At 41.2% G+C, this 19,815-nt stretch overlaps 1 protein-coding gene across 1 annotated transcript in view; it reads right to left on the bottom strand.

Annotated features, from left to right (window-relative positions):
• Positions 1–19,815, bottom strand: part of sorcs1 (sortilin-related VPS10 domain containing receptor 1) — a 185,597-nt gene that overhangs the window by 83,405 nt on the left and 82,377 nt on the right. The window contains exons 2-3 of the mRNA XM_069676808.1: positions 16,639–16,706; positions 3,124–3,223 (exon numbers count right to left, since the gene is read on the bottom strand). Of these exons, the coding sequence (XP_069532909.1) occupies positions 3,124–3,223; positions 16,639–16,706 (168 nt within the window). The remainder of the gene's footprint in view (positions 1–3,123; positions 3,224–16,638; positions 16,707–19,815) is intronic.

The following is a 19,815-nucleotide window of genomic DNA, read 5'->3' as shown; positions in this document are numbered from 1 at the left end:
CGCATGTGAGACAAAGATAATTAGAATGCACTCCTGTGTGTGAATCTAAGAGAGGGCGGCGAGAGATAGACACAGATATAGTAGACAGACAAAGGCAGACGCTACGTTTGTGTGTGTGTGTGTGTGTGTGTGTGTGTGTGTGTGTAACTGAGAGCTTGATGGTGTGCTTGAGTCATTTTGTTTGTAACCTTTGTGTGTTTGTGAGAAAGTGTGTCAAAGTGTTTCTCTGTGTCCCAGAGTGTGTGAAAAGATATTAACAACCCGTCAAGTTGTTTGCAGGTCTTCATCTGCTCGCTTCTCAGCGTGTTTGAACTAAGGCCTAGTGTTGTCGAACAATCAGCTTTCCTGGACTCACAGGCTGTTGTGCTTTCACGTTGTCTCCATTGCTGTGCTGCCTTTTTAGAAAAGCTCCAAAATCTTGCAATTGACAAACGGAACATGCACTGTTAATCCAGTCTACAAACAATGGCAACAAAAGGTAGGTACCTGGATTTATTCAAGGTGCTATTCTTATTTATCATTGGTTGGTGAAAAGGGGCTCCATACGTACATAACAGATTAACTAAAGCGCTCTTAGCTTGGGTTGTCTTTAGCCTTGAAGACGTTGTAAGGGAGACTAGCTTGCTTATTCTGCTGCCACTGCGGCCGTCGAGGATAAGCCTCAGAAAATGTATGGAGGGGGGCATCCCCCCTGTAAGTAGACAACAAGGTGTGGGTGATGTTGTGGAAGGCACAAACTGATTTAGAAGAAGTTTGTTAGAATAGAGAGTATTCAAGTTATCCAGATATAATGATGACATTCTACTATACATTGATCACCTGTACAGTGCAATGGGCAGCAAATACTGGCTGCATTGGATTGTATTGTGAAATTCCACTCACTTATTGGGCAGCTGTGGCACAGGGGAGGGAGTGGTTGGTCCACTTATCGTAACATTGGTGTTTTCAATCCCCACCTTCTCCAGATTACATCTCAAAGGGTTCATTGGCAATATAGTGAACCCCAAATATCTACTGAAGGCATAACTGTCCGTGTGTGAATGAGCTTGATTGGATCCCAATGGGCAGATGGTGTATAAATGTGTTTGTTAATGGGTGACAGTTGAATGTAATGCAGAGTGCCTCGAGTGGTCCTAAGACAAGAGAGGCGCTATATAATTGCAGTCCATTAACCAATTATCTTTGGCACCTGTTACACATGCTAGACACGTCACACAGGAAGAAATAAACAAGGTAAAAGATCAGGCATGAGGATCTTGGTAGGCAATGCTGTCTGGAGATATGACATTAAATTAAATCAAGTAGAAAAATGGCATAGCCTGATTCAGACGTGAAGTAACTTGCAATGTAATATCTATAAACGGATTTGTCTACATGAATACAGAATCTGTAGGCGAGGGACAAGACTTGTTGTGTCGGAAGCCTTTGGTTTAAAGGCTGAGTAGTATTGTCCACTGGGGTTTCAGAGGGTGATGGTTGTATGCAGGAAACAGTATGTGCGGATACAGTTCATTAATGATTTTAAGCAGACATCTGCATTAAGGTAACTGCAGTTTTAAATCTGGTTGTAGACACTGTCTCTAAACTCCAAAACCATTCTTACATGTCAAATCTCTAGTTGAACTGTAAACAATGACATTTTTGGCCTCAACAGTTGTGGCCTTCACTCCCAGAAGCTCTATAATTGTCAGGAAATAATCAGCGGTTCTGGGATTGTTTGCACTGAGATAACACTGTACAAAAGATCTGACACTCTTTCACACCTAAAGTCTGTTTGTTTGAACCGAATCAAAGACCAAATCGTTACAATGTTGCATTTTGCACGTTTGGTTTGTGTTCACCCGGCAGCTTTTACCAGCGGACCAAGAGTTTTGATGCGCATGGAAAGAATTTCCACATTCCACACATTCTCCTTCAGTGTTTTTACTGATTGAATACCTCCATGTTGTGTGAAATTGTTTGGTCAGCCCATATTTCTATTTCCTCGTCGCCCCTTTACTCATCTTGCTGCCTGGCTGCATGGCTCTCTCTGCGAGTGTCAGCACCGGTTAACAACCCACAATGCACAGTTTTTTGTTTCACTTCCTATATTTGGTTTAGATCGCTTTCTCACCTGCAGTGAACCAAATTCTGGGCCACTTGGAAGTGAACCGAGACCCCCGTTTTCAGACCGACCAGAGTTTGTTTGTTTGGTCCGCACCAAAGTTCGAGATTGCTTTCACACCCCCCCGAACCGACCGGACTATCCAGCTAAACGCCCCAGGGTTGGTTCAAATGGACCAAACAGCTCAGGTGTGAAAGCACCCTCAATGTACTTTCTCTTTAATGTTACAATGCATATTCTTCTTTATATTTCTCATAGAATACCAACACATTGACAAAGACTGCATCTTCCTTCTCTGATAACAACATGAGGATGTTCAAGCCTCCCTGTCAGGTTCAGCTTCCACTCACATCTCTGTGTCATCAGCTGGTCAGACACCTTTAACTGACCTCAGGGACGTCCTGATCGCTGGCAGACCTGCTGCCTGGATCAGGGGGCAGCTTGGATTCTGAACTGAGGTGGGCTAGCGTTTCATTTTCATTACGAGAAAATAATTAACTCAGAGAAAGTGACCCTTCCTGATTAGAGTCGTGTACAGGGAGTCAGGTGAAATGTTTAGAGTGAATAGAGACAGATGGTTATAACGATCGATTGACCCAAACTGAGGGAAATGAATGGGAAACGCCTGAAGGAACGTCTGAAAATATGAAACCATCTCCGTCTTTTACCCTGTTTCATTCAACTTATAATTGATTTAGTTCTGGAGAGATAATGACAAAGAGGAGGTGTAGCCAAGGTCTTCATTTGAGAAATTGGAGAGTTTTTTTCTCTGCTGCTACCCACTGTCTTTATGAATTGCACATGTTAATGAATTAACTAGTCAATGCGTTACTGACATTGAAGAAAATGTCAGAGAGAGAACTAAACATCAAAAAGACAAGGATGAGTCAGACATCAATATATTTGCCCATGTTTGATTTTGCACACTGTGTATCAGACCATCAGTTAGGAAACAAAAGCAGCTCACTCAGTCAAGACAATTGTCACATCCACAGATAAAAGCAGAAGAAGAAAATTACCTTTCTCTTGTTGTTTGGGCTCACGTACAAATAACTGAGTATTGTCTTCGCTCCCACTTTGTCATTCAACTTCTGGTACGTTGCTCCGTAGTCAGTTGACCTGAAATTTAATCAGAAAGATCTGTTGAACACTTGACTTACTTGTTGCAATTAAAATACCCCCCCCCCCCCCCCTTGAGAATTGGTTGTGAGAGGAGAATGAGCGCTGACGTTATTAAGTGCCTTTCGTGCTCAACGCACAATGTGATCCACAGCGGGGGAGCGGGACAAACAATTACGACCACTTTGAGGTGACCAGCTGCTTCTTTTATAATACACCAAAACAACACAACCTGTCACCAGAGCTATCTCTGAATGTTGTCACCTGGAAGAAAACATGTAAAAGTGGTGGAGTCAGTCGTCTCTCACTCGGAAGGTTGGGGGTTCGATCCCTGACACTGAACCCCAAATTGCTCCCAGTGGCATAGCCAACGGGTATGAATGCATAGATCCTGATTGGAAATTGTCACTTAGGTTACTGCCATCAGTGTGTGAATGTGTGAAGGTGACATGTAGTGTAAAAGCAGCTTTGAGCTTTGAACATGCTTGAGAATAATGAGTTGTTGAATGCCACATGATAAAATAAACAATATCATAGCTAAACTCCCGACCTGCCAGGGACATTAAATACTGTAGGGGTGCACATTGCAAATGTTTTCACCACATTTGAGTCATCAAAAAAGAAGGCAACAAGTGGAAGAAACGGGTTCAGAAAAGTCTGAACTGTTGGGAAGAAAATACTGATACAGTAAAGGATGAAGCTGAATCTGTGTTGATTTGCGAACAGATATTGAAACAAAAAAGTTTGTTTTAGTACAAAGTTTTTGTTAATTAAATTAAGTAATTTAAGCACTTTCTTAATGTGTTTAATTCTTACCTCTGGATTTTTCTTCTCAATTATTTTTAAAGGAAAAATGTGAACTTTAAAGCTCCTGTGAGGAACTTTCGGTTTGTGTTGATGGCGCCCCCTGTAGACAAAGCTACCATCAGCGAGGACAATCAAGACTTACAACCGGAGCCAACCGTGTATGTGGTTAAATTGGGAAGTGTACTCCTACAATTGCTGTTTATTGCCAGTGGGGCTGCCATAGAGAACGCCATAGAGAACGGCACTTAGATTTCCGAGAATCTTTAAACTTTTAAAGCTCCTGTGAGGAACTTTCAGTTTGTGTTGATTTTGGCGCCCCCTGTGGACAAAGCCTAACCTCTTATCTCTTTGCTGATTTTGTCCTGTACACTGTTAAGTGGTGGTTTTTAACAAAATATCTCATCCTGCTTTCTTTAACAGCCATATGTATCATTCACTTCAAATTTTTGCCCTGGAAAATGTGAACAAAGGCAGCTGTAGTTAATCTCTTTGTCTGACAGCTACCCCCAGGCAGCAGTTTCAGGCATTAAAAATATCTATATAGAAATAATCAATCTTGTCGCTGATGGTCTGCTTGCTTTCGTAGGTCATAGAAAGTCATCAGAATTAATTTCAGTCTGTTTCATAACCAGCAAAAAAAACTCCTCACAGGAGCTTTAAGGTCAAAATTAGCTACTTCTATTTGTTGCCTTTTACTTTGTTGGATCGTGTATGATTTCTCACTTTTGAGGATGCAACTTACCAACAAGTGCAGGAGTGACTTATGGCATGCAAGACAATTCACATGATTTCCAATGATAGGATTCTAATTACTTTTGATTCCAACAAATGTGTAGCAGCACATTTCGGAAGCACCTCTATCCTTTGCCTTAGACTCTGAGACTTTATACAGCTGCTTCAAGCAGAGGAGCTGTGCACGAATTAACAATAAACAATTAACCTGTCGATTTTAAAAATAAAACATCTCTGCAGACTAATGATTGTACTGTATATTACAACAACATTGAATCAAGTAGCATGTGTTAAAAGCATAAAACTCACAGAAAAATGACCAAATACACGAGATCTGAACAAATAATAAAATAGGAAAGGCAGAAATTTTGCTTCTGACACACAGTGGGATCTGAAGCTGTGTGATAGATAAAATAAGATAAGATAAGCTTTATTGATCCCCCACAGGGGAAATGTACTCATTACTGCAGCTCACAAAAAGAGCCACATTAAATTAAGTAATCAAGTGAGAAAGATAGACAAACAATATAGGGGTATTAAAAGGATAAAAAGATATGACAATATACATAATAACAGTCATAAAAATAAACAATAATTAAAAAAAGATACACACCATGTACACATTTTGCAGATAGATTTGCCAGGGTTATTTAGTTGTACAGAAAATTACGCAGGCATTTTTTTTTAAAACCAACCGCAAGGTGTGGACAGACATGCAACACAACCTGTGGAATCTTGTTTCCTGTCCTGCGATCATTAGCATACAACATAAAAGTGGCTGTGTGGAAGTAAATCCCTTCAGCAAGGTTCAGAAAACAAGTACAAAACCTTCTGAGAAAGGCGACGGCTGGTCTAGCGCCTTTTTAATATCCATAGTTGAAATGTTCAACAATCACATTTTTTAACACTGTGTAATTTTCTTAACAATTTGTTTCCTGACAGATACAGTTCAATCAGACCAGGTCGATGCATACACAGAGGTTTGTCAGCTTATTATATTGCATCCTGATGATGCAGTGATTCAATGATGGATAATTTTATGCAAACTCACGTTTCAAAATACGGGACTAAAGAACAACACGCATATCTGCAGTGCCGCCCTCAGATTAATGAACTGAAGGACAATCTTCAAAGCAGCTGTGGATGACAGATAATAGAAAAATGACTCATTTATCAGCATATAGTTTAAAGTGTGTGTCTGTTGATTCACCGAGTACATATTTTTTAATCTATAGTAGTCACTTTGCTCCTCCTCTCCTGTCATGCCTCGCTCTGGGTTGTGTGGTGCTGGGTTTAGCCTAACATGACTGGCATGCAGAGGCACTTCATGATCCCTTAAACTACAAAGAAGAGTGGTAAGCTAGCTTTGAAAAGCAGCGTGGTCTGTGTGCTGAATTATTCAAATGTTGGTCACAATTCTAATGCCGAATTTGTGTTCAGTTGAAATGTAGCTTTTCGGATTGTCACGGAAAGTTTGAATGGATTATTTGAGCTCTCAGGTCCAATTTATTTTGGGAGGCTGAGGCTCAATCAGGGAGCAATTCTAATTTCACATGAAGATAGAGAAGAAGCCCAAAACATGCAAATCTTAGCGATGCAGCAAAGGCACCGTAGAACGGTTGGTGTGGCTTCAAATGAAGCAATCACTCACATCGACTGATGTTTTTTTTCTCCACCTTCTTTCCGTGTAGCTGTTAAATCCAGACTAAAGTCCTTGTTTGAAGGGTTCTGAGTTTGCTTCGAGCCTCACACTTCAGATCTACAAACAGCCGTGAAAATACAGAAATATTCAAGGCACACAGGCAATTTTCTCTCATTAACCAGATCTTTATAATTTATTTAAAGCTCTTTTCAATTATAAGCAGACACATTGCCACCAGCCTCCTCTTGGATGAGTCCAGTAACATCCATCAGAAACCATCAACACCTTGGACCATGGGACAATGACATCATCGGGTTATTGATCGGCTCCGCTGAGGCCTCGCTGTCACAGAGTCGTTTGATTTAGGGACCAATGACTTATTTTTAGTGTCATAGCAACTTTCGACATGAACCAATAAAAATGGCCCGGCCCCAGCAGAACCCAGGAAGATGAAAAGTTACATTAAATGGAGAATGATAGTTTCTCAAGGACGGCGATTCTGAGTGAAACTTGCAAGTGCCTTTGAAAAGGCTATTCAGTGGTTATGTGTAGGTGTACAATGCAGCTCTGATTACGCTGCTGTGAATTCATCTGTTCTTTGGATGTTGGCTCCACGGGGGCTGAAGGTGAGCCAGACTGTCCACATGTTGGATCAAACAAGGGGGGAGTTAATGTCACATTGTTTGAGGACACAAGAAGGATGTCAGTTTGTCTACACTGATATAGCTCACAGGCTTTTGGATATGCTGGGAGGACGGAGGCTATTCCCTACTCACCATATTCAGATAGTGGACAATTTTCTCTCAGCCCATGCAGGGTGGGAAATGTTGCATGGCTGGTTTTCCAGGTTTGCCAATCATTTAAACTTTGGGAATCTGACAAATCTTTATTATTCTATTGCTTCTTCATTGATCAGCAATGAAAGGAAAATGAACAGTAAAAATCCAGAGGGACATCAGGCCATATTTAAAGGTAAAACAACACATTTGATAATCCATAAGTCACAATGGCTAATGTAAGAAATCAGCAGAACATCAGCTAACATTACAGTTCCCTATGAATTTAAGCCTTCCCTATCATATCGTGTAACAGTTTCAGACGGCAATGTTAGCTAGGAGGTGGTTTAGAGTTAACGTTAGCTGTTACCCTCAAATAATGTCCCTCTCGATTTCCACAGTTTTATTGTCTTCTCAGATGCTGATCGATCGGCAAACGGTGAAATTATGAGGAGTTGTCAGATTTTTGATGGCACAAAATCACAGCAGTACAAAATCAAATCAGAATTTGAGCTTCCCACCATAAAAGGAAGCAACAATGGAAAATGGCCTTGTGAATGTGAATGACATCGTACAACAAACTCTTTTACATGTATAAACACAATCGAAGGACTAAATTCTCATTGGTTCAATCCCAATTTTTACTTCCTCTTCCACAGATTAGATTAGACACTTAGGGCCCTATAGTCCACCCGGCGCAAAGCACCAAAGCGTGCAGCGCAAGTGTCATTGCTATCTTCCACCCGGCGCAGTCGTCATTTTCACTCCCAGCGCCCACGTTGTGTAATTAGCAAGTGATCTTGCGCCACCGTTAGCGCCCGTGGGTGTGTTGGTTTTGATATGAGGTGTGGTCAAACGGGTGGTACGCCAAAAACTACAGAGAGCGACACAAAGCTCTCCATACTGCACGTTCATTCTGATGCACGCTCTCTCTAATATACGCATAAACAGACACACGCAACTAAGAGGTAAGTTTATTACAATCCTCAGATATCCTGTGGCACCGACAATCATGCCCACAGATATTAAAACACTGTCTTGTGTCAATTATCCAGTTACGCCCACACGGAGAACACAGCCATGTGATCCAGCAGCAACAATAAGTAAATACACATTTAAAGCTGACCTTTCTTTGATGGTCAGCACACAGAACTTTAATAAACATAGATCCTGATTAATGCTCTGTGTCATGTGTAAATGCGTGCCTCTTTTCATTCTGTACCTCTGTACCGTGGGATAGTTTCACTGGCTTTAACATCAATCCATGCTTCGACATGTATTGTACAGTGCCCTGTGTTTTTTATCTGTGTGTTCCAGGGCACAGTGGAAAGAAATAAGTTGAATATGCCGGTCGGGGTCCAGTTTTTAAAAGAAGAATGACTGAAATCCGCAGTGTAAACAGCAACATGCCTGCCTGCAGGCGCACCGGGAAAGGGTATGAGAGCTGACACTCTGATTGGTTTGATTCATGTTATGCCGAAAACACGCCTATGAATAATCCAGGGACTAGCGCCAGCCTATTTGCGCCTTGCGCCTCGGTTTGTGCCCAGATTGTGCGCCGTGTAACTAGCAAAAGTGCATCAGACACGCCCTAAATCACTTTAGACTGTGCGCCTTCCGCAGTCTAAATAGGGCCCTTAAAGACTTATTAGATAGACTTTCTATTATAATTTCCTGCCATAGAGACCACCATACATTGATAGACTGCAGCAGCAAAGCTTTTACATTCTCTGCGGGGGGTTTGATTAATCTTGGCTTGGCGGATGAGAGCTGCTTGCATCTCGGGATAGTTAAAATAAGGTCAGTCCCTGCATTAGAGCGTGGAGAACACCAACAGCACTGCTTGAGACATTGGGCAAATGGCAGCTGAGCTGAGTGTTCCAGGATGAATTTATGAAACCCTTAGCGCGCTCCGACAGTATATCTGCTGAGTAGCAGGCTAAATCATACCTCTCCCTCCCTCCCTCCACATCCGCAATTCCTCTCCATCATATTTCTGCCCTCAGGTTCGGTGGCAAACTTCCACTCTTAAAGCTACACTGGACCAGGAAAGGTAAGGATGAAGACTGCAACAGAGAGGGCTGTCAGAATAGCTGACTTCTGTTGAAGTAGCTTCAGGTGTGTTTCTGTTTGGTGACTTTTACATCAATAGACACATCCTTTTTCTTTTTGATTGGATCCGTCCGAACAGAAGAGTTACAGTATTTCATACACATACAACTATATAGAATCAGCAGAACTTTTGTTTCCAGAGATAGACTCTGACATCCACTCAGGATATACAAACACATGATCAGAATCAAAAACTTAAAAATGGAAACAGACATGTTTTTTAAATGTAGTTGTGGTTTCTCTCTTTTTTTATTTTTACCATGATGACTTAAGGATGAAGAGGCAATGGCCTACAGATGACACGGAAGTCAAGTATTATTTGAAATAAAAATGAACATTCAATATGCAAGATCTACACCCGAGTAAAAGAAGAAATAAGATTCATTAATAAACAAATGAATCTGATTAGGGATGCACGATATAGTTATGTCAATTAGAATGACACGCCTCGTCTGTCAAGCGTGAAGAAGGGTGCGAGATGTCTGCGGTATGGCCGTTTTTTTAAGGTTTCCGAATGTCAGCAAGGTTGTGCTCAGCATCGGTCATGCTTGGAGGGGCCTAATCTCATTCATTCAACACTACAAATTCTACAACAATCTGCCAGTGGGCCACTACAATAAGAGTAGGCATGATATCAATTCAACCACAGGGGAGACTTGATGTTCTATGCAATTAGGGGGAAAAAACATGTGCCCAATATATCGGTATTGCAATCGGCGGAAAGGGTTGGAAAATATCGGCATATCGGATATCAGCAAAAAATTCAATATCGTGCATCCCTAAATCTGACGATTGATTAATACACAACCTGATGTACATTTATACCTGACCATAGTCAAACAGACTGCCTGAACGTATACAGATCGATCACTGGAATTCAGCTGGTTGGGTCTTAAAGCCCCAGGTTGAGGGCCAGTTCAGGTCCTAGTTTAAGCTGCCGCAGAACACAACTGACTACACGCCTCTTAGTCTCTAAATAAAGTGGGTGTTAACTGAAAAAAAGCTTGGTGCTGTGAGATCTTTTGCTGTAAAAATCCTTTGGCATAAAGCAATGACGGACAGATTGACAGACTTTTGCACGCTCACATCTCGCCACGTGATTTCTAGGTATAAAAGTTTCAAGCTGTTACCTCATGCTGCTATTTGGGGCCACAACAGACAGAGATGCCGAGTTTAGCTCCAAACTTCTCCCGGAGGAGTGCTGGATTTCTGGCAGACCAGTTGGCTATCTTAAACACAGTTACAGTATCTGTTGCTTTGCTGCTCCATCTACCTGCCTGTAAATTGCCAGACAATGTTCTGCCCTCTTATTATCCTTTTCCTGCTCTCAAAGTGTGTATTGTTGTGTTGTGTATTCACTTAACTGTCTGTCTGCTTGTCCACGTGTACCTTTATTTAGTCCAGTACTAGAGGCTTTTCTCAAGGCATGAGATTTACAATGACGTGAGTGAAACATCAGAACTAGATGCACCATTACGAGGGTAATGTTCATCGGAGACACAGAGCAGTAGCCTCACATGGGCCTCTATGAGGTAAGAGCGGTCATATAATGGTACATTTACCATAGCTGTGGAAGGGAGGTAAAGCCTTTAGGCAGCCTCCGTGGAGAGCGGTGCATTGTTGGATCTTTGAACCTGATGCATTTTCAGCCATGAAGGGCAGAGGAGGAGAGGGAGTGTCAAAATACTTTCATCAAGTAACATCAGTTCTACTTTTGTCTTCAATACAAATCCAGGTTCACTTAAATGTCCTTTTGGTTTGCTTGAGATAAATCTACTAAAAATATATGAAAGTGTTGGAAAATCCAGAACCGTAGGTATTCTGGCTCAGTCTTAGAAAACAATTTGATGATGCAGCTGAAGTACTGGCTTTGCACAACGTTGTATTGTTAAAGTCACACACAGATAAAGTCAGCGTGTTGGACTGGGCAGATAAGGAAGCCAAAAGCAAATCTAAAAGCATGTTTACCACTCTTCCTTATTTTGTCCTGTATCGTCTGCTATATCACAAAATCTCCTGTTTTCACCATATGTTTCCAAACTCAAATTTGACATCTTAAAGCTCCTGTGAGGAGTTTTTTGCTGGTTATGAAACAGACTGAAATGAATTCTGATGACTCTATTTGACCCACAAAAGCAATCCAGACCATCAGCGACAAGATTGACTATTTCTATATAGTTATTTTTAATGCCTGAAACTGCTGGCGGGGGGTAGGTGTCAGACAAAGAGATTAACTGCACACTTTTCCAGTGCAAAAATGTCAGTTGAGTGATACATATGACTGTTAAAGAAAGCAGGGTGACATTTTTTGTTTAAAAACACCACTTAAGCATGTACAGAACAAAATGAGCTAAGAGATAAGAGGCACGGCTTTGTCCACAGGGGGCGCCAAAATCAACACAAAGCAAAAGTTCCTCACAGGAGCTTTAAAGTACAGTATATTTCATGAACATTTACAAAATGATACAGCTTATATATATATGTCTAAAAAAAAGAAAAAGGGGGGGCAGAATCCATAAGAGCTGGAAAAAGGTAAAAGAAAGAATATATTTCTACACCTGATCTGGTTTGCAGAGGCAGCATTATTAACATTTTAATTTGAATTACGTTTAATATTTAAAGGTCAATTTACAATTTTGAAATACACTACACACTATACACTACCATCTTCATAATGCAAGGTTAAAATGGAGTGAAGCCTGCAAGCTAGTTCAGGCAGGCAACTCGAGCTGCACTGATTTCACACTGACATGCGTCATCCTACGCAGTCTCCTGACAAACACTTGCACCAAATTTGGTGGTCTATTTAAGCTGCAAGATCTCCAGTCTCTCCCTCTGCTCTGTCTTTGCCACCGCTGCCCTGCACCACCACCCCAGCATCCACCTGCAGGCCCCGGCTATAGGGGGCTTAAAGATATTATCTCATCACTCCTCAAATTTCTGCATGTAAAATAAATCTGCGAGGAGTGATGAGGTCGGAGCCGAGGCGCCAAACACAAGCTGTGTTCGGCTGCTGCAATAAACATCTTGAACTATCACAAACTTAGCTGTCTAACTGAAATATGTCAGTTAATCTAAATGACTTAAAGTTCTATTTAGGAAAGTGACTGCAGCCATTGAACAAAGAGAGCATATAATGAGGGGTTAAACTGATTTGGGGTTATCCGGGGCAAAGACAGGACATCTAGGCAAACTTTTTCCAGGTGCGTGGAGAGGGTCTTTCGCCGTTACCCAGGACAGGGATAAGAGAGTTATTTTATCTGGATGACCTGCTCTCGGTCATCCTACTCACTCCAGGGAGGAAGCTGAGGTACAGACGATGAGACTGGTGTCACATCTGTCGAGTCTGGGCTTCAAAATGCACAGGAAAAAGAGCGAAATACTGGAAGCACTGGGAAACAGCCAGCTAGCTTAGCTCCCTCCAGAGTTGGAAAACTTACAGTATTTAAGCTACACTAAGGAGCAGGCTGTATGTGGTTTGTTAAACACATATGGGAACAAACTTTGCGGTTTTAAAGGGAGCCGTGCAGGTTAAATAAAATTGCAGGACAATGTTTTAATGCTTCACAGACATGCAGGAATCACAATCCCATTATTTACCTCTAAGCAAATCATGTGACTCTGCAGTTCCCCTCAGATCAAAGAGTTTTCCAGCAGCCCCCCCCGTTTGACAGCTGTCATCATTGCCACTATACACCCACTGTATGCTACCTGCTCAGCACTAAATGAGCAACTTGCTGCAGAACAAAGTGGAACATATAGCTGCTAAATATAAAGAAACTTTCTTCATAAAAGGAGACTAAACTGAGCTGAGAAAAGAATAATGGCTGTAAGTCAACATGTGCTTTCTTGATGTGTAAAAAGGACATTGTTTGCTAAGTTTGCCCATATCAACTTTATTGAGAAAGCATGCGGATGTTGTTTTTACAGCCTGTCAAGTGGCCAAAAAACGAAATAAAATCCTGAGTGATAACTCTTAAGGGTGCAAATGTTTCAGCAAAACTGCTAACGGCTTTCATTTTTGTTTTGAGTGAAAGTATTAGCTAGTTATTTTTTTTATCAATTCCACACTGTTTACTTTGCTAAAAAGAAACAAATCACACAACAGATTAAAGCATGGCACTTTGTGGCTGACCCTCTTTTTACCTGAAGCACGAGGCACAAAACGTATGAATGTGTCAGTCTGTCAGAGCACAGACACACACGCAGGTTTTTTTGTTCTTTTTCTGCCTCACAGCTTAAAATTAACCTTGGATGCAGGGAATTAAATGCTCAAACTTGCAAAAGGAGTCTGCAGGCTCAAACATGAATGTGCAAAATTAAGCTGACAAGTGTAAACCTCGGTGCACAGGTGCAGCTCTTTGACAGACTTTTCATATCTAATTTATCCGTGTCGACAACTGTTGCACTTAAAAGAAAGAAAAGAAAGCGAGGTGAATGCCACAGGTTGCCTTGGCCCCATGTTCATTACTCATTCATTGAATGAGTTATTCATACTGTTGTTGCACTCGAGCGACATAAAAACCTGGTGTCAGCTGTTAACTTCTATGAATATTACGTTTACCTTTCTTTTAACCTTTGTTTTTTAAACTTGCATTATTGTCAGCTTATTTTAAGACTTTATTGAAGCCACACAATGCTTACACTAAGTGAAACATTCAGCCAATGTTTTTTTGTTACAGCTGCACCATTTCATCAAACCAGGGCCGGCTCAACGCATCGCCCGTATAGGCGGTCGCCCAGGCCTCCACGTTTTGGGGGGCGCTGGCTTGAGCCTCAAATGTTTCACTCCTAATCTTTCTCTCTGCGCCGCTCGCATTAACCGCCACTCTGCCGCGTTCTCTCTCTAAGGTCCCGATCAGACAGAATGCGTTTTACAAGCTGTAAAACATGACTGCCTTTTCTTTCTTTTTTTTTTACTGTTGTTAAGGCAACCACCGAATCATTAGCTGTCATTTACCTAACCGTTATTTTGTGAACTGATAGATCTGTTCCCATTTATTTTGCCAAACTGCAACACTTAACTTTGTGTTCAATAGATTAGTTAGACCTGCATTAAAAAATGGACAGGCGGAGGGCACTTGCTCTGACTTTGATGGAAGGTCAGAGGCTGTTCCCAAATACATTAAACTCAGGGAAACAGAGATCTGTTTACTCAACGGTAAACACGATGTCGTCTCCCCCACAGAAGGCCCGCCACATTCATCTGATTGGACAACAGTTTTTTCAACTCAAAGCGCTCAGAGCATTTCCCCAAAACCGTGGAGTGAACAGGGCATAAAAACGCGAGGCACACAGCAACCCAAAAGCAGCGCGCAAGAAGCTTCTCATTGAAAACAAAATAGTTGCCCCCAGCTGCTAAAACGCACTCTGTCTGATCGAGACCTTACTTTCTCAACCACTCACTCACTGCGCACTTCCAACACAAGGTACAACGAGAGAAGAGATGCGTTCAGGTCCAGGTGGGAAAAACTTAAACTCCATCTTTTAGTAGAGGAGAGGGTAGGAAGTTTTGTTTTGATGGTCTGTTGTTATTCTCACTACTCGTCTAATCCCACATGTGAGACAGACGGACAGACAGTCAGACAGACGGACTGACAGCATATAACAGAGAGGGAGAGGAAGAGAGAGATGTGATGGCGAGAGAGAGAGGAAAGAGAGTGGAGAGAGTAGCAGATGGTTAGAGGTGAAGCTCTACATTGCTGTGAGAAGAAAGGTCCTTTTAATATTACAGTATACTAAAGGTAACTCGTGAATTTCACATTTTTCCAACTCTGGTCAATAAGTGTTAAATGTTAGCAATTCAGGTACATATTTAAAAAATTTTTAGTGATAACTTTAAATGTCAATAAAGAGCGCATAAAACTGCACCAAATAGAGCTTTTTATGAGAAGTTTCCTGGGGGAGAATCCCCCAGAGCCCCCTACTGGTGTCTGAGACCCCATAATATCACCATATCCTGACACACTGTGGTAAGCTTGATTGATTTTTTTTTTTTGCAGTATCAAATGTAATGATCAGGTCTCTTCTGGATAACTGTGTAGTACATTGGTATGCAATATAAAATTGATATTGTGCGGCCAAAAAATTATATTATACTATATGCAGTGGTAGGCGCTAAGTTCTATACTCGCCTAGGGCGCCGAAATGGCCATGTTTGGACATTTTTTATCTTTTTCCTCATCATTCTGTTTTTTTTTTTTTTGCTTTTGCTTCTCCACTTGGAATTTATAACTACTTCTGTGGTTTGAATAAAACGTACAGCCTTGAAAACAGCACAATAAACATGAGGCCACCGAGGGATTTGAAAAGTTGAAAAAGTTAAAGTTAAATGGATTTGCATTTCATTTAGTTTGAGTGTTTTTATCCCACATTTCTGGCTTTTCTTAACTTTTTCTGATTACAGTTTTTGCATAGTCCTTTGGTGAATGTTAAGTGTGTTTTTCTCCTTTGATATACACATAAATTCATGTATTATATTCTCTCAGAACAGCTTTTGACTTTGGCTCTTAAAATGTCTTAATCCACTTAAAATGATCCGAGAGCTGCAAATGTGAAGTTCAAACTACCTGGTGGAGAAGAAAAACACATTTGTGGGGATGGTTGACATAAAAAAACATTGCTTTTTCACATAGAACTGTTTCATCACAAGACATAAAGGGGAAATTAAACACCACAAGGCTGATTGGTCATTTTCTTTCTCTACTTCTTTCAACGTATTTTCACAACGTTAATCTTTCCTCATCCTTGATCCTCTCTTTGTGGTTGAGACTATTTTTCCTGAGACAGCTGCTGATGTCTGCGGCGCTGCATTTACAGGCAATAATAATGAAAAACACATTTCATCCTGATAATTACTTCTATAGATGGTCTTTGGTTATGACTTTCTTTCCTAATGCAGCCACATGCTCCCTTACTGGCATCTAACAAAGTTACATCAGAGTGGAGTCAGAAAAGAGGCTGACGCTGCGAGCAAGGCTGCGCTGTGTTCAAGGCTGGTCAAGGTAATTTGCAGGATAACACTGCCAGCTCCGGCAGCAATGATTAGTGACTTTCATGTGAGGGATTTCTGGTGCCCACTGACGGTAAACTGATTGAGGACAGGCGGCTGCGCAGGCTCGTCATTCGAGAAGACTTTTTTGACTGTTTCATTTATTCACATTATGAGATCATGTGAGTATTCTTCACTTCTGAGAGCAGCGCTTGAAGAGATTTACACCACAGGATTAGAACATCAAAAAAGCATAAGTCCAACATTCCCCTCTGACCGATTTATTGTGTCAGACTCGTCGCTGCTGAAGGCTTCTCCACAAATGTCGTGAGCTCTTGTAGAGTGATAAGCTTACCTCCATAAGGAGCTCTCAGTCACACTGTTGAGGTTGAAGTCAAAGAGTTTGGTCAGCATCAGAATCACCTGCAGAACAAAACAAAGCGTTGCAGTCAATACACAGACGTATCGATCAAATGTGTGGTGTGCAGCTTAAACAGCATCAATACATAATTGATGGGAAGGAAAACAAACTGTGACCATTGACAAAGACACGTTTATTACGTTCATTATAGAGAGCAGTGTTTGGACTTTGAACATTCTTTCCTTTATAGGCTTCGTAGTTACAAGGATTAATTCCCCAACTTTGTTTCCATTGTTTGTATCGATACATCAAACTTTAAATCTCACGTAAAGTAAATATGAATGTGAGTAAAGTCACTTTCACCTTAAAACTCATGGTAATGTCAAAACCATCTCAGGAGAAAAAGGTGTTTTATTTATGTCAGTCAGAGTGTGAACCGTGATGTGTAGGGAAACTTTGTGTTGTCTCCTTCGTGTTGGTTTTTCTTTTCTCTTAACGTTTGTTTTGGTCCAGTTATCCACAGCTCTGTGCAGTCTGTGCAGGACAGCGAGATCTGCATTTGTATTTATCAAAGTCAAACATTGTGGCACAACTGCTGGTGCAGTCTGAGAGAAGAAATGTACACATGCCTATGAACAGTATGCATATTAGAAAGTCTTTGAACAGGGGTGCCGGTTTGGCTCAGCAGTTAAATCGGCGACCACATACAGAGGCTACAGTCTTCGATGCGGCGGCCGGGGGTTCAACTCCCGCCCTCGGCCCTTTATCGCGTGTCTCGCTTCCCCCTATTCCGCCACTACCCACTGTCCTCTCTCTAAAAATAAAGGCATAAAAAGCCCAAAAAAAAAAAATCTTTGAATGTAAACTATAAATCTAAACTGTGTTTTAAGAGTTAAAAATAAACTAAATATCAAGATATTTGAAATGAACTGGGGTGCATGTTAATATCAACATACTCAAGTTTGCATCCAAGTGCAGACTCGTAGGCTGAAGGTATTTTGACCTGTGAGCTCTGCCTACGTTATAAGATTGTTCTTTATTAATCCCCAGAGGACAAATGTGGTTGTTGCAACAGCACAAAGACAAGTAGCATAAAGCAAGTGACGCTCTTCTGTGACGCAATTGGTCTTCAAATACAGCCTTCGAAGGCCGCAGCTACTGTATGCCTCTGCCCAGTTCACTGTCATATTGTTAGCATAGTAAAGAGCTGTACAGGCTATGCAATGATAGGCACGTCATCACTCTTGTGTGTTTTTTTTTCGTTTGGAAAATGTAGCAGGCTAAAATTTGTTTTGACGCCGGACATCCCGAACTCCTTTTCGGGTGGCACAGTGCACAAACGCGTTGCCCTGGTGATTTCCATGACAGATTTCACATTCAGACACACACAGAGAAAAAGTCTAGCATTGCCAATGGACAAAACTACAGGGGCGAAAACAAAAACAGCTGACGCGTCAGATACCAACAAGACGACGTCGGCCGAAGTAAACGCTAACCAATCGCCAAAAACCAAGAAGTCAAGAAAATATGACGACGCTGATCTTGCTCTTGGATTTACAGCGAATATGGTCGGAGATGAAGAGAGACCTGTCTGTGTTTTATGGAGCAATTGAATGTTTTTTTTTTTTTTTGCACAGCAAATTACTCAGAGAAAAGTGAAAAGAATGGTCACGATCTTGACGTTCTTCCAATAAAAGTTATACTTGACCCATTTGTGACAAGTTTGTTGGGGCCTGGAAATTTTTTCATGATGGAAAAAATTTGAGAACCACTGCAGAAACGTAACGTAAGGTAACAAGTTACTTAAAAAAGTAACGTTACCCAACACTGATGCTGAGTGTAATACTATAATACTTTTAGTTTTGTTTTACCATTTTTAAGAAAACATACAGAACCCTTTTAATATTTGTACTTACTGAAACTATTTAATAAAATTCACCTTTTGAATTTGGGGAGTGGATAAAGATTTTTCAGTTATCTCATTATGTTTAAGATAGAAAGACACGTTCTTTGATCCGACTTCTTTTGTCCTTGAGTTGTGTCGTGCGTACCTTTAGTGTTTATAGTGAAATAATAAACTTTATACTGTAACTAGGTAATTTATTATTCAAACAGCCAATCCTTGGTTCTTTTCAATCATAAGAGAGGCTATTGATCCCATACGCATGCAAGGACTGAGCTAATCCACTGTGATATTGAATCACCAGCTTAGCATTTTTAGCTTGTGGGTTGTAGTAGCAATGCTGTACTACAGAACAATAGTAAGCTCTGACTGACTTTGCACAGTCTTTTAAATCTCAGCATTTTATATTTAATTAGGTAACTTGAAGTTTGAGCTAGTGACATAAATCACTGTGTAAGACGAGGTGTTAGCGTTATGAAATATCTAATAGCCAGAGTGAATCTCAGCTCATTATAACACCAGAGATCAACACCCACGCAGCACAACATGCATACCACCATATATCCCATTGTTTAACATGATCCCCTCTAATTGTTTCAAAGTCATTACTTAATCATATCAGAATATTTTAAACACTCCACTGTTAATATTCCTCATCCCGTTCACACCCTCAAGGTGTATGGGATGAGGGAAAGTGGGTCAGCCAGAGTCTTCGGGGAGAAACAGAGGCAGAAACATCACATTTCGCTCGCAGCATAAAAGAAGTAAAGCAGCACGGAAACTCACAATCTATTTACTTTGTGACTGGAGGTGCATTTGAAATGGAGAAAACTCAGAAGAAGCAGAGGAGGCAAGAAAATCTTCACAGGGAGTGCTGCAGTTTCAGTTTAATAAAGTCTTTTCTGTGTAGTTTTTCTGACTTCTCCTGCTCATGATGTTGATAACTGTGAAAATCTGTGGGGATACTGTGGTATTTTGACAGTTATCTGATGACCCTTATGCATTGTGGGTAACCCCCGGCACAGTGGTCAGGTGATGTGGCGTGGGCGAGGAGGAGATGCTGCCAGTGGAGGAACATCTCTTTGCATAATGTCTGGCCTCAGATGCTGTGGTACATCCTTATCTGCAGCTTTGCTATCGGGGAGAGAGCTGTATGTACAAGGCAGGGCGATGCACGCTGATATTTCACTGTGCGCAGAGTGAACAACCGGAGTGAATAAGATTTAAAGCCTCTGGTAACCCAAATCCACTATGTAATATGGGGTCAC

Source organism: Semicossyphus pulcher, unplaced genomic scaffold, assembly GCF_022749685.1.
Source record: "Semicossyphus pulcher isolate SPU_LCO1_2020_fin unplaced genomic scaffold, fSemPul1.0.p SCAF_27, whole genome shotgun sequence".
In the NCBI taxonomy this organism is placed as follows: Eukaryota; Metazoa; Chordata; class Actinopteri; order Labriformes; family Labridae; genus Semicossyphus; species Semicossyphus pulcher.
The sequence above is the reverse complement of the archived record's forward strand: the minus strand, read 5'-3'. Positions and strand labels throughout refer to the sequence as shown.